The sequence below is a fragment of the Myotis davidii genome, unplaced genomic scaffold (assembly GCF_000327345.1).
Source record: "Myotis davidii unplaced genomic scaffold, ASM32734v1 scaffold32, whole genome shotgun sequence".
In the NCBI taxonomy this organism is placed as follows: domain Eukaryota; kingdom Metazoa; phylum Chordata; class Mammalia; order Chiroptera; family Vespertilionidae; genus Myotis; species Myotis davidii.
Window position 1 is genome coordinate 916276 of NW_006286587.1, and position 14296 is coordinate 930571.

Here is a 14296-nt window from a genome sequence, read left to right on the forward strand (position 1 = left end):
TATTTCCTACTAATACAGACTCAAGCTGGCCACCCACCCTAGTCCTATCTCAGTTTGTGTCCTGGATATTGGCCACACAGCCTTCTGTCCCAGGAGCTCCTGCCATCCTTGTGTACTTGCCCAAGAACCCCATCCTTGCCTGCTGCACCTAAGCATGCATATTGTTCCTAGTCATCACCTTCCCTCCCTGCCCCTGGAGGGGCCTCAAGTTGCCTGTGGAGAACAAATGGAGGTTTTAGGGGTTCCTCTGGGGCTCACTTCATCTAGATGCATGGGCACGAGGAGGCTAATTTCTGTTCACCTTTCTGTGGGCAGGAAATATGAGCTGTACAGCATGGACTGGGACCTGAAGGAGGAACTCAGGGACTGCCTGGTGGCCGCTGCGCCTTATGGAGGCCCCATTGGTAAGTCACCCCTCTGCCCCGGCATGCTCTGGGACCATGGGATGAACTCAAGGTCCTTGATTTCGTAGGGGTCTTATTGTTGGGTTGTTCTTGCTGGCATATGCCACCCTCCCCCCAAATTGAGATGCTTTTAATTCTGGTTCTCATGAGGCCTGTTTCATATGGTGGGCCTGAGGAGCAGGAGTGAGGCCTGCTTCACGTGGGCTGGGACTAGTGAACTAGGACAGGAGGTCTCTTCTCCAACTGCAGCACTGCTGAGGAACCCCTGGCGGAAGGAGAAGGCTGCAAGTGTACGGCCGGTACTTGACATCTACTCTGCTTCTGGCATGCCTCTGGCCAGTCTGCTGGTGAGCACCCTTGGCCTGCCTTGGGGGTGGGGGCCAGGCAGTGCTTCTGCGTCCCAAGATAGTCTCATGAACTTCTCCTCTACAGTGGAAGAGTGGGCCAGTGGTGTCCCTGGGCTGGTCAGCTGAAGAGGAGCTCCTCTGCGTGCAGGAAGATGGTGTAGTGCTGGTTTATGGGCTTCATGGAGACTTCCGGAGACACTTCAGTATGGGCAATGTAGGGGCCACAGGAAGCTGGGGAAAAGGGATGGAGTCTGTGACCCTATGATTTTTTCAAGGTCCCTCTCCACTTGTCCCTCTCCCCAGGAGGTGCTCCAGAATAGGGTTCTAGATGCTCGAATCTTCCATACTGAGTTTGGTTCCGGAGTGGCCATCCTCACAGGGGCCCACCGCTTCACCCTCAGTGCCAATGTGGGTGACCTCAAACTCCGCCGAATGCCAGAAGTGCCAGGTGAGTGCTGACACCCCCGAGACAATCATTCAGTGCCCACAGACGTGCTTCCAGACTGCGGGGTCCACAGAGCAGAAGCTTTGGGCTCTGGTCATCCTGGGATTGTCCTCTTGCCTGACCACAGGTTTGCAGAGCGCACCCTCCTGCTGGACCACACTGTGCCAGGACCGAGTGGCACACATTCTTCTGGCTGTGGGGCCCGATCTTTACCTCCTGGACCATGCAACCTGCTCCACCGTGGTGAGGGCCTGTGAAATGGGAGTGAATGGAAGGGTTGGGGGAGGCCTGGAGGAGGCGCTGAGAAGTTAGTATCTTTGGGTGTCCTCCCTGGCCCTGCCCCAGACACCCCCTGGCCTGGCCCCAGGAGTGAGCAGCTTCCTGCAGATGGCTGTTTCTTTCACCTACCGACACCTGGCACTCTTCACAGACACAGGCTATATCTGGATGGGGACAGCTTCACTCAAGGTTTGTCCTGGGAAAACACAGGGGCATTTTGCCTTGTCCAGGGATTTGGGTAGAGAAGGGGCTTTTTAACTTGAGCTCTTGGACAGAACCATGACATTCCCTGCATCCTTTCAGGAAAAACTCTGCGAGTTCAACTGCAACATCCGGGCCCCCCCGAAGCAGATGGTCTGGTGAGGATTGGAATCTTATGCTGCGGGTGAGGGTGGATATAGCATTGTTTCCTGGGACACTTTGATTCATCCTGTCTACTGGCCACGCCAAGTGGAGCTTGCATCATACCTTCTCTGCCAGTGCACACTGGAGGGGAACCCCTGCCCGCTGTGGGCCTCAGCTGGAGCTGACAGCACAGGGTCAAAGGGAAGCCCTCAAGTCAATCAGAGGATGGGATAAGGAGCAGGAAGCATGCACAGGACTATCCCAAGGCAAAGTGATATAAATAAGCAGTGATGTGAGAGACTTGGCTGAGGACCTGGCCTCCGGTGTATGTCTCAAACATGTATGTGTGGTGCTATCCACAGGTGCAGCCGTCCTCGTAGCAAGGAGAGGGCTGTTGTGGTGGCCTGGGAGAAGCGGCTAATGGTGGTGGGTGATGCACCTGAGAGCATCCAGTATCCTTGAAGGGCTACCTGTGGGGATGGGAGAGGAGAGGGGAAGGGAGGTCATCTGACCCGTCCCATCTTAGGAACCTTGACCAAGCTCAGGTTTGTGCTGGATGAGGACTCCTACCTGGTACCTGAGCTGGATGGGGTACGCATCTTCTCCCGCAGCACCCATGAGTTCCTACATGAGGTTCCAGGTGAGGCCCTCACAAAGGCACCACAGACCTGGGGCGGGGGCACCTTGGCACCACAGCTGCTGTGGGCAGTGCTCCAGAGTAGGATTAGAGCCTTGAGGGAGAGCTGAGGGTTCCCTGCCTGCCTCCTATACTCACCATCTCTCTTCCCCAGTGGCCAGCGAGGAGATCTTCAAAATTGCCTCAATGGCCCCCGGAGCACTGCTGTTAGAGGCCCAGAAGGAATATGAGGTAAAGCCCAGGGCCTCTCCCTGAACCCTAAAATGTTTTCCTTCCCCTAATTGGCCCAGCCCCCTGTCTGGGCATGGGAGGGTACAGCTAGGTGCCACCTGTGAAGAGGGGGTCCAGGCAGGACACTAGGCTGGGCTGAAGAAAGCCAGCTCAGGTGGACTAAAGTGACATGGGGCCCTCCATGTGGTAATAGAGAGGGGCAGGGAGGCCCTACTATCCCCAGCCCAGGCACAAGTCAGGGCTACTATCAAGAGGTCGGAGGGCCACCCTAACTGGTTAAGCTCAGTGGCTAGAGTGTTGGCCTGTGGACTGAAGGGTCCCGGGTTCGAATCCGGTCACAGGCACATGCCCAGGTTGCAGGCTTGATCCCCAATAGGGGGCATGCAAGAGGCAGCTGATCTCTCATCATTGATGTTTCCATCTCTCTCCCTTCCTTTCTGAAATCAATAAAGATAAAAATAAAATAAAAGAGGTCTCAGGGCCTCTCACAGGCAATTGTGGGGAATACTGAACACCTTGGTAGACTGAGTGGGCTGAGGTAGCTTGGGCTCTAGCTTCTGCAGCTCATTTGAACCACATTCCAGAGGGACGGGGGGCCAGATGTGGGGGTATTCTCCATCATGATGTTCCATCCCTGGCATTCCCACTTCCCCCAGAAAGAGAGCCAGAAAGCGGATGAGTACCTGCGGGAGATCCAGGAGCTGGGGCAGCTGACCCAGGCCGTGCAGCAGTGCATTGAGGCTGCGGGACATGAGCACCGGCCAGACATGCAGAAGAGTCTGCTCAGGGTTGGCTTGGGCTACAGGACTAGTGGGAGGGGCACTGGGCAGGGATGGGCTGGTGTGAGGGGAGCTTGCTTCTATTGTCCTCTGGTTCTCTCTGAAGGCTGCTTCCTTCGGAAAGTGTTTCCTCGACAGATTTCCACCTGATGGCTTCGTGCGTATGTGTCAGGACCTGCGTGTGCTCAATGCCATTCGAGACTTTCACATCGGGATCCCCCTCACCTATAGCCAGTATCCCCAAGCCTGCTAGAAGGGTGTTCACAGCCAGGGGTGGCGGGGTGGGAGTGGGGTTGCCAGGGATACAGGGGGAAGAGATACTGCCTGAAGGTCTTTAGCAAATAAGCCTTATTTACCAGCTGGATCCTTAACCAGGTAAAATGCAGATACAAGCAGCTCACCATCCAGGTACTGCTAGACAGGTACAGTAAGCCCAAGGATGTGGGAGGAGGGCACTACGTGGATAGGCATTACAGCCCCTGGTGGGCTCTTGTGGCCACTGCTCCTGACCCATTGCTTTGGGATCTGGGAGGCCCAAGGTACAGACTGTGGCCACTGCGCTCACTCTCTACCCTACCTCACCCCATACCCTTACCAGGCTTGTGTTGCGGAGGCTTTACCCCCTGGCCATCCAGATATGCGAATACTTGCGCCTTCCTGAAGTGCAGGGTGTCAGCAGGATCCTGGCCCATTGGGCCTGCTACAAGGTGAGGATATAGCACAGGGTCCAGGAACATTTAGGGACTTCCACACCCTGGTGAGATGTAGGAAATATGAAGTGTAGAGCTGAAGGGCCAGGTTCTGATTGAGGGTAGGTGGGGTGAAGGGTGAGACCCAGGTGTGTGTAACGCCCCCTCCCTCTGTAGGTACAACAGAAGGACGTGTCTGATGAGGATGTTGCTCGGGCCATTAACCAGAAGCTGGGGGACACACCTGGTGTCTCCTACTCCGACATTGCTGCTCGGGCCTATGGCTGTGGCCGCACAGAGCTGGCCATCAAGGTGTGGGTGCCCAGCCCTTTCTAAATGCTCTGACCTGGGTTTCCAAGACCCCCAGGCCAGCTCCTTCTCTCTCTGTCTTCCTCCCCACCCCATAGCTTCTGGAGTATGAGCCTCGCTCTGGGGAGCAGGTACCTCTTCTCCTAAAAATGAAGAGGAGCAAACTGGCACTGAGCAAGGCCATCGAGAGTGGGGACACTGACTTGGGTGAGTAAGGTTTGGGTGAGGCCAAGGCCAGGGCCCCTGGACTGAGCAAGGAACTGCTGGAGCCCCACCCCACCTTATTGTCCCGTAGTGTTCACGGTGTTGCTGCACCTGAAGAACGAGCTGAACCGAGGAGATTTTTTCATGACCCTTCGGAACCAGCCCATGGCCCTGAGCTTGTACCGACAGGTGTGTGCAGTGGGCAGCGGTAGGCCTGGAGCCTCCTGAGCACCTGAGTTATTCTTACTGTCTGATTGCCTGCCCTGGCTCCAGTTCTGTAAGCACCAGGAGCTAGAGACGCTGAAGGACCTTTACAATCAGGACGACAACCACCAGGAGCTGGGCAGCTTCCACATCCGAGCCAGCTACGCTGCAGAGGAGGTCTGAGGCCCACAGAGTGGGTGGGGCCTGTGGGCTGGGCTGTTGGTCTGGTTCCTTCACCAGGTATCTAGGCCTCATATTTGGCACACACCCCATCTGGTCCTCACTGTTAAGGGAGAGTCTGAGAAGACATGAGGCCAGAATGAGGGTTGGTCCCACAGGAACTAGCCTTCCCACTAGGGGCACCAGAGTGGGTCACCCAATGGGTAAGGCTGGTCCTGGTGACCCTTGGCACATGGATCAGGGAGAAAACTGTATCCTGGGTGGGGAGGGCTGAGATCTCTTGAGCTGTGAGCTCAGACTTCCCTTCTTGCCCTCATAGCGTATTGAGGGGCGGGTCGCAGCTCTGCAGACAGCAGCCGATGCCTTCTACAAGGCCAAGAATGAGTTTGCAGCCAAGGTTTGGCCTACTCTTTTCTCCCTTGCCTCTTCTCCTTGTCTTCCCACCTTGCCCCTCTCATCTCCATCCTGCTTTATCCATGTCCCCAGGCCACAGAGGATCAAATGCGGCTCCTACGGCTACAGCGACGCCTAGAAGATGAGCTGGGGGGTCAGTTCCTAGACCTGTCTCTACATGACACAGTCACGACCCTCATCCTTGGTGGCCACAACAAGCGTGCAGAGCAGCTGGCACGTGACTTCCGCATCCCCGACAAGAGGTTGGTGCGGGCTTCAAAAGGTCCTGGGATCCCTGTCCCTCCTACAGCACCTCTAAGCCCAGCTTCCCCACAGGCTCTGTTGGCTGAAGCTGACTGCCCTGGCAGATCTGGAAGACTGGGAGGAACTAGAGAAGTTTTCTAAGAGCAAGAAATCACCCATTGGCTATCTGGTGAGACAGGGGCCCTCCCTCCACCCCTGACAGGGAGGATAGTCCTGGGGAGAGAGGACCGGGCCTAGAGATAGGCTGATGACCTACTGGCACATCTGTTCAACTGATGAAAATAGTGGGTGCTTTCTGTGTACACGTGTTCATGGGCCAGGTACACAGGAGAATGGGCCTGAGTCGGCCTGCAGATGTCCAGGAAAAGTCCAATTTGAGTGGAGGGTGGAGGGAGACAGGGAAAACATATCTGCCAGGCAGTGGAGGCTATTTTGAGGGGCGTTGTTTTCTGTGGCAGGCAGTTCAGAGGTGTAGGTAGGTGGGGCAGCCATGGGAGAAAACACAGGGCCTGAGAGGACAGGAAACACCTGTTGTGGAAGGGTAGCAGCGGCTGGTGGAGTGGGTGTATGGAAATAATTGGTCTCTGGGCTCTAACAGATCTTTGATTTCAGTTGTTTCTGCCCTGAGAATGTGGAGATCACACCTGTTGCAGGCGTGTGTCAGGGCAGGGGTAAGGGGATTACAGACACTGAAGGATATAAAATATACAAGGACAATGTATCCAGTTAGGGTTTTGCTCGTAAGAGATGACAAGGGAGCTCTGCCTTATCTTCTCCCTTTATCCCCTTCCTCTCTAAGCCCTTTGTGGAGATCTGCATGAAGCAACACAACAAATACGAGGCGAAGAAGTACGCCTCCCGAGTGGGTCCTGAGCAGAAGGTCAAGGCCTTGCTTCTTGTTGGGTGCGTCGGCTGAGAGCCCTGTGGGTGCTAGGTGGCTGAGCCAGTGGACTGGTCAGGGGCATGGTTTGTGTCCTTGGTCAGCCCAACACCATCTCCCCTCCTGCTCAAACCATAGGGATGTGGCTCAGGCTGCAGACGTGGCCATCGAGCGCCGGAATGAGGCAGAGCTGAGCCTTGTGTTGTCCCACTGCACTGGAGCCACAGATGGGGCGACAGCCGACAAGATTCAGCGGGCCAGGGCACAAGCCCAGAAGAAGTGAGGGGCCCACCCTGCACGTCTCTTCAGGTCCTGAGCGTGGCAGAAGAGTCACTACTTCAGCTTCTCCCCCGGAGCTAAGCTGAGGAGCTGGGGTAGGAAGGGAACCAGGGGTCTGGTTGTAAATAAAGTTGAACCTTTTAGAGTGCTCTATGCAGTCCCACCTAAGCAACAGCAAGCTAGAGGCAGAACCATACAGACACCTCAGCAAAACTCCATGGTTGTGGTGGGTCTGGAGAAGGAGCTACATTTATAAGACACCTGCCCCTTTGTACAGTTACCAAGGAAAGCTCTCTCAAGCTCCTAGCCCCCAGAAAGATTATGGGAAGGAATGACACAAAACTTAAGCAACAGTTCGTCCAGAACCATACTGAGAAGCATTGTACACACACATATACAAGAAGGATGCTAAACACTTGACCATTATTTTATTTATTCCACATGCCAGCCCTGTGAGATAGGCAACATAACCCCATTTTACAGAAGAGGAATTTTAGGTCCAGGGAGGTTTGGTAACAGCAAATATGTGGCAAAATGGATTTGAAACCATGTTAGACATTTGGGCGTCTTAGAGCTTCTCCTTAGATGTTTGTGGTAACAGGAGGGATGACTCAGAGCTGGAACTAAAATTGGGCCCTTTGTAAGCAGGGGACCCTGATCAAGGCCCCGGTTTGCACTGGTTTGCACTGCAGTGCGAATTGGAGGACTAATGAGAGGCATGTGGCCAGCAGATTGTAGAGATTGGAGGAGGAGTCTTTGGAGACCCAACCACTGTTTGTAAACAGTGGTGATAATTCCTGAGTGGTTTCTGAGCTGGAGAGAAAAGGATGGAATTCTTTGGGCATTTCTACCAAGACCTGCAAACAAGACACTGGCTTCACTCTACCTGGGAAGGAGGTTTCGTCCGCAGTCAGCAGGAGCGCCTTCTTGGCCCTCTAGTGACCCTCTCTCTAGCCTTCAGTTTGTAATCCAGTGCACCTTGGCTTCATGTCCCAGTGCCTCAACCCCACACTGAGGACATGACTTTTTCCTCTTGTTACCCCCTCAGTCTAGAAGACAAAGGAGGAAACCAGAGTCCAGAGGAGGGCAAGCCTCATCACAGAGTGAGAGGCCCAGTAAGGTCTTTCTTTTTCTTCCCCCACCTGATTTGTAAATGTAAATTTGTGAGAATCCTCCCAGGAAATATAAATCAAATTGTAAAGCAACCATTTATTATGCTTACTACTTACTCGAGGGTCAGGAATTTGGACAGGTAAAACAGGGACGCTTTGTCTGCTACAGCGTCTGGGGCAACTGCTGGAAGACAAAGGTTGAAGGTGACTTGATAGTTGAAGGCTGAAATCACCTGAAGTCTTGGTAATAGTCTGGCAGTGGAAGCCTCTTGTTGGCTGGAACCTTAGCTGGGGCTGTTGGTCAGAACACATACAACCTGCAGTACCTACCAACATGACAGCGTCCCAAGAGGGTCAGGCAGAGCTGTGTTGCCTTCCCAAACCGAGCTTTGGGAGTCACACCTGCCACATTCTGTTTCTTGAGGCAGTCACATAGGCACACCCCACCCAATTTCAAAGGGAAATCAAGCCTGGCCAGCGCGGTTCAGTTGTTGAATGTCAACCTATGAACCAGGAAGTCGGTTTGATTCCTGGTCAGGGCACATGTCGGTTGCAAATCAATCCCCAGTGGGGGACGTGCAGGAGGCAGCCGATCAATGATTCTCATCATTGATGTTTCTATTTCTCCCTCTCCCTTCTCTAAAATCAATAAAAATATTTTTTTAAATTAAAATAAAGGGGGTGGGAGATCAACTCCACTTCTTGATAGGGGAGTTGCAAGAATCTGGAAGAGAGTGCAGAACTGGGAATGTGGCCAGTTTTTGGAATCACAATCTGGCACAGTCTATCAGATTTCTCTCAGAATCAGCAGACACCTCCAGGGAAAGGAAAGAAGATCTCTAATACTAGGCTCATTCTGGGCTTGTTTCCCCTCCAGTCTTGGCCCCACAATTCTTCACTTCCCTGGTAGCTTTTCAATGCCTTTTAAAAATGTTCTCTCCAGCTTTTTTAGTTATTTTCAATGAAAAGGAGTTGGAACCATATAACTCAGTCCACCTTCTGAACAGGGTGCCCTAGGCATTGCTTTTAGAATGTACACAATAAAAAGTCTGGCCGAAACCGGTTTGGCTCAGTGGATAGAGCGTTGGCCTGTGGACTGAAAGGTCCCAGGTTCGATTCCGGTCAAGGGCATGAACCTGGGTTGCGGGCACATCCCCAGTAAGAGAAGTGCAGGAGGCAGCTGATCGATGTTTCTCTCTCATCAATGTTTCTAACTATCTCCCTCTCTGTAAAAAATCAATAAAAAAATATATATATATATAATGTCTGTATCCCAAAGGAACATATAGCATATTTACTCCTGTCATATGCTAACATTAAACATTGAACACGTGAAGTTTTAGAAATGTGAGAAATAACAATGAGGACATACAAACTAATTACAACTTCATTAAAAAAGTTAATGCATTTAGAGAAGTACTCTAGATGTTCATGAGGTTGAAAATTAAAGGCAACCATGTGTACTTTTTTTGTAAAATTAAACACTAATTTCCCCCTCTCCAACATTATATCATGAAAACCTTCAAATACACACTAAATTGAAAGAATTTTACAGTGAATACCTGTACCACCTGGAGTCTATCACTGACATTTTAATATATTTATCACACATCTTTCCATCCCTATATCCTCTTACTACTATCTTATTTTTTAAATTTGATGTGTTTTTATTGACTCCAGAGAGGATGGGAGAGGGGGAGATAGAAACATCAATGATGAGAGAGAATCATTGGTTGGCTGTCTCCTGCAGCCCCCAGGCATGTGCCCGGACTGGGAATCAAACCATGACCTCCTGGTTCAAGGGTTGACATTCAACCACTGAGATACAAGGGCCGGGCAATCTGTCATTGTTAATGCATTCCAAAGTAAGTTGCAGTCATTTGTACACCTACCTCTAAATATTTCAGAATGCATTTCACTAGCTAGAGTTCATTTGTAATTTGTGTTTTTTTCTCAATCCTATATAATAAAGAGTTAATATGCAAATGGTCCTCATGCCCTTGAGCCAGAACTGCTCAGACACTCAACACTGGAGAGAGGAATGGGGACCAGCCAGGCACAAATGAGCTCATGAGAGAGGAATGGGACCAGCCAGGCTGCAGCCCTGGAGAGGGACAAGCTGTCTGCCCTGCAGTCCTGGGTGCCAGTGCCTGTGGCTGCAGCCTGGGCGAACTACCCGCCCACAGTCCCCTGTGGCTGCAGCCGGCCGGGTCCTGGGTGCCTGCGGCCAGCCAGAGGGAGGGAAGCCCCGGTCCTGGGTACCTGCGACTGGCCGGAGGAGGGAATCCTGGGTCCCAGATGCAGGGCAAAGCAGAGGCGGTTAGAAGCAATCAGGCCAGCAGGGGTGCAGTTAGGGATGACCAGGCTGGTAGGGGAGCAGTTAGGGGCGATCAGGTAGGCAGGCAGAGGTGGTTAGGGGTGATCAGGCAGAAGGGTTAGGGGCGATCAGGCAGGCAGGCAAGCAGTTAGGAGCCAGTGGTCCTGGATTGTGAGAGGCAGTCAGACATCCCCCAAGGGGTCCCAGATTGGAGAGGGTGCAGGCTGGGCTGAGGTACACCACTACCACCCCTGTGCACAGATTTCATGCACTGGGCCTCTAGTCTATATATAGAATGTTCAGATCTTAAGTATACATTTGCTGAGTTTTGACAAATGCACATATATACCTATAGTGACATCTTAAAAACAACCAAGATTTTTTTTCTCTTCAAATCCTCCACTGATCAATTTATAAATTTGTGTAAAATGCCTTCTACCACCCTAGCCGGTTTGGCTCAGTAAATAGAGTGTCAGCCTGTGGGTCGGAGAGCCCCAAGTTCGATTCCAGTCAGTGGCGCATGCCTGGGTTGGGCGCTTGGTCCAACATGCAGGAGGCAGCCAATCAATGATTCCCTCTCATCATTAATGTTTCTATCTCTTCCTCTCTGAAATAAATAAAAATATTTTTTAAAAAACAAAAAACCTTCTACCCTGAGAAATTTGCATGGCAGGCCTGGGTGAACAGTCTGGGTGGGGCCAACTCTTAGCCAATGGATAGGACTAGCATTGGGCCTGGGACCAGGATTTCAGAGCTAGGGGCAGAGAATTTGGAAACATTTCTTCTAGTTTAGGATATTAATGGCAACCCTGGAGTGAGAATCAGAGCAAAGACTCCTACCGGGCACCTTCTCAGGAGAGGGGGCTGCACTCTGTTAGGTCCAGTGCTGGCAAGTGACCCTTGGGAATAGAACAGTGCCTGGAAAGGCACCGGGCTCTCACTTACTTCAACCTTCTATCGTATTGCCTTGCTTTGTTGTCATTACAGCATTTAAACAGTTTTCTTATTAACTTGTTCATTGTCTGTCACCCCATCCAGAACGGTTCATGAGAGCAGAGACCTTTTCTGTCTCATTCCCTGCTGTGTCCAGCACATAGTCTGCACTCAATAAGTATTTGTGAGTAAATGACGCATTGTTCCATTTACTACATGGGGCAAGGAGGCTCTGAGAGAGGAAGTGGCTTGTCTGCAGAAACAGTTCTTTACCCCAGCTGTCGCCAACCTTTCGGACCTCACGGACCAGCAGTGGTCCACAGACCACCGCTTGGTGACCACTGCTTTACCCCATCCTCCAGCTCTCCTAGTGTAGTTTTTTTCTGATGACCCCTGAGACTCTTGGGGCACTTATCTGTAGGTATATGCTCCCGTGTGGTAAGACAAGCAGGACTGGGAGAAAGGGTTTGGCCTCCCACTTGGTCGGGCTTGGTACAGGAAGCCTGTCTCCCCTCCTTATCTCAGGTCTAATCTCCTCTTTGAAGACAGCCCTTTGTCCTGTGGTGATGGGGGGGGAAGCTGTGTACACCCCAGTGTCAGATAGGATGGGGAGGCTGGGCTGGTCTCCACAGGTGGGCAGCTGAGGACGGGACTCTGTCCTCTTCCACTGGAAACAGGGTATGTGTGGCTGCCAAGCTGAACTCTCCTCCAGGTCTCTGGAATGAGCTACCCAAGACCCTGTCTCTTTTTGGTCTGAGGTTCTGTCACCCCTGCACACACACCACAAATGGTCTGACCACAGTGCAGCTGTCTCATGGAGAGAAAGAACTGCATTTACTGAGACAGGGTTACTTGCCAAACTGTACATGCCTGCAATTCTCAGTACAGTCCTGGGAGGTTCCAGGAAGAACAGCAGAAGGAGATTCAGGTCATCTAGCCAATGCAGAGGCTTAAACCCCAGGGTTCTCTCCCACACCCAGTTGAAGCATTTTCCCAAGTGTGCTCAGTCAGGCTGGGGATCCTTCTTTAAAGGATCTTAAAGAAACAAAACTAACTACTTCGCCCTAGCCTTTTTGGATAGTGTCAGTCCATGGACTGAAGGGTTTAGGGTTCGATTCAGTCAAGGGCATGCACCTTGGTTTTAGGCTTGACACAACCAATTGATGTGTCTCTTTCTCTGCCTCTGTCCCTTCCACTCTCTAAAAATCAATAGAAAAATATCCTTGGGAGAGGATTAACAAACAAAAAAAGCTATTTTATTGTAGGAAAATATAAATAGCATGTCAAAAATTTTATGGTAATGTAAGTAAAATTATAAATGAACCAAAAGAAATGTATTAAAGAAATATTAGTGTAGCTCAGATGTAGCTGAAGTAAAACCACAGTGGTCAGGTGTGTCCTGAGGTGCTGCTATTCTAGTTACCCAGGTGCTTCCTACATTCACAGTCATTGTTTTTCAGGAGTTCTAAACACTCTGAATGCAGACTTTTCACGTCCATTAGTGTGCAGATACTGCGGTCGGACTTCCTGGGAAACATGAACAGTGGGAACCTGCCCTCTTGGGCTTGTGGCCTGGGGGCCTTAGAGCTGAAGATCCATTAGTGTGCAGATACTGAGGTCGGACTTCCTGGGAAACATGAACAGTGGGCATATGAAAGAACCTGCCCTCTTTGGGTCTAACAGGAGATTGGGCTTGTGGCCTGGGGGCCTTAGAGCTGAAGTGTCTGTCCCACAGGGGTGCCTTGGGTTTGGCCATCCCACACTACTTCTGGGCAAGCGCTGCCAAGAGGGAGTGAGAAAAACATCTCCCACTCCAGAAGGGACTTTTCTACTGGGGAGGGGGTGGCCCGAAGGAGGCCCACTGCATCCCATATTTGTAGGCCATAGCTCTCTCTGGTCGGCATACATTCACTTATTTCACAAATACCGGGGAGGGGGTGCATAGAATTTTAGGTCGGTGCTTCAACTGCTGGCGGTGGTGGGGACTGAACATAGGAAGGGCACCAACCCCGTTAAAATGGCAACTGATGTGGCCTCCTTCTCTTGCACCAAAATGTCTCCACCACACTCGCCCCGCCAGGAAGAACTGACACTGGCCACAGACGCTTTCCCAAGGGCGCGCCAAACCACGGGACAGGCGGTGGGAGAGAGGGTTCAGGGTCCAGGAGGAAAGGGCCGCCGCATCCCACCCCAGGTCGCGCAGACTTCTGGTCTCGGGTGAAGGGTCATTGCCACGCTCCGCTCGCACACTGCTGTGCCATCTGTCTCCACTCTCCCGGTGTGGGTCCCGGTGTGTCGGAGGGACGCCGAATGGTCTCACCCCCCACCCACCACGACTCCAATTGGCCTTTAGCCCCTGACGCCCACGGCCTGCAGCCTGGGAGCCCGCTCCTACTGGACAAACGGCCGGCCGGCTTTGGGGAGCCACACTGGGACAGGGAGCACTGGCGAGGAGCTACGCGCCCCCAACCCGGTCCTAGCCCGGGGGAGGGGGGGACGACGGGGACGCATCTTTGGGTCCTCCCTACGCTTTGAACCTCCCTCCTCTCCCCCGCCAGGCCTATCGGAAACAACACCCCACCGCAGAGCACCCTGTGTTGGGTTTCTACCCGGCTCCGTGGCGAGCCAGGCCCCGGTATGTGCATCTGGAAAGCGAGGGCTATTTCCCTGGGGCTCGGGTGGGGATGGCGTGGGCCGACTTGATGAAAGACGACACCCACAATGCCAGACCCGTTCTAGGGGCTCTGCAGGTTCCTCTCTCTCGCCAGTGAGAGGCTTCTTCCTTTAAATACCTTGCAGCAATTAGGAAACAAAAAATCTGGATGGAACACGGTTGGAGAGAGGAGTGGAAAGACGGCATTGTCGCTAGACTTTGGTGTAACTTGTATCTGGCCTCAGTTTTCGCATCTGAACACAGGGAAGAAGGCCCACGTCTAAGGGGCTGGGACTGTAGAGAGGCGGAAGGCGTGGGTGTACCGGTGGCCGGTGCTCCCGGGGTTCTGCTCCCTCGAGGACAAGGGCTTCGATGGGGCGCACACCTCCAGCGCGGTGCGCGAGACAGTGAG

The 14296-nt window shown here is 52.5% G+C and overlaps 1 protein-coding gene across 1 annotated transcript; it reads left to right on the top strand.

Annotated features, from left to right (window-relative positions):
* Positions 1-271: 271 nt before the first annotated feature.
* Positions 272-8070, top strand: VPS16 (VPS16, CORVET/HOPS core subunit). The gene is made up of 23 exons (XM_006758118.2): positions 272-404; positions 654-751; positions 837-965; positions 1055-1199; positions 1324-1439; positions 1542-1664; positions 1779-1834; positions 2183-2272; positions 2366-2460; positions 2612-2688; positions 3345-3476; positions 3574-3701; positions 3854-3889; positions 4066-4174; positions 4334-4468; positions 4564-4672; positions 4761-4858; positions 4943-5050; positions 5373-5450; positions 5540-5709; positions 5783-5879; positions 6510-6613; positions 6729-8070. Exons 1-23 carry the CDS (start codon positions 272-274, stop codon positions 6871-6873), a joined length of 2511 nt encoding a protein of 836 aa, XP_006758181.1. The 3' UTR covers positions 6874-8070.
* The last annotated feature ends 6226 nt before the right edge of the window (positions 8071-14296 follow it).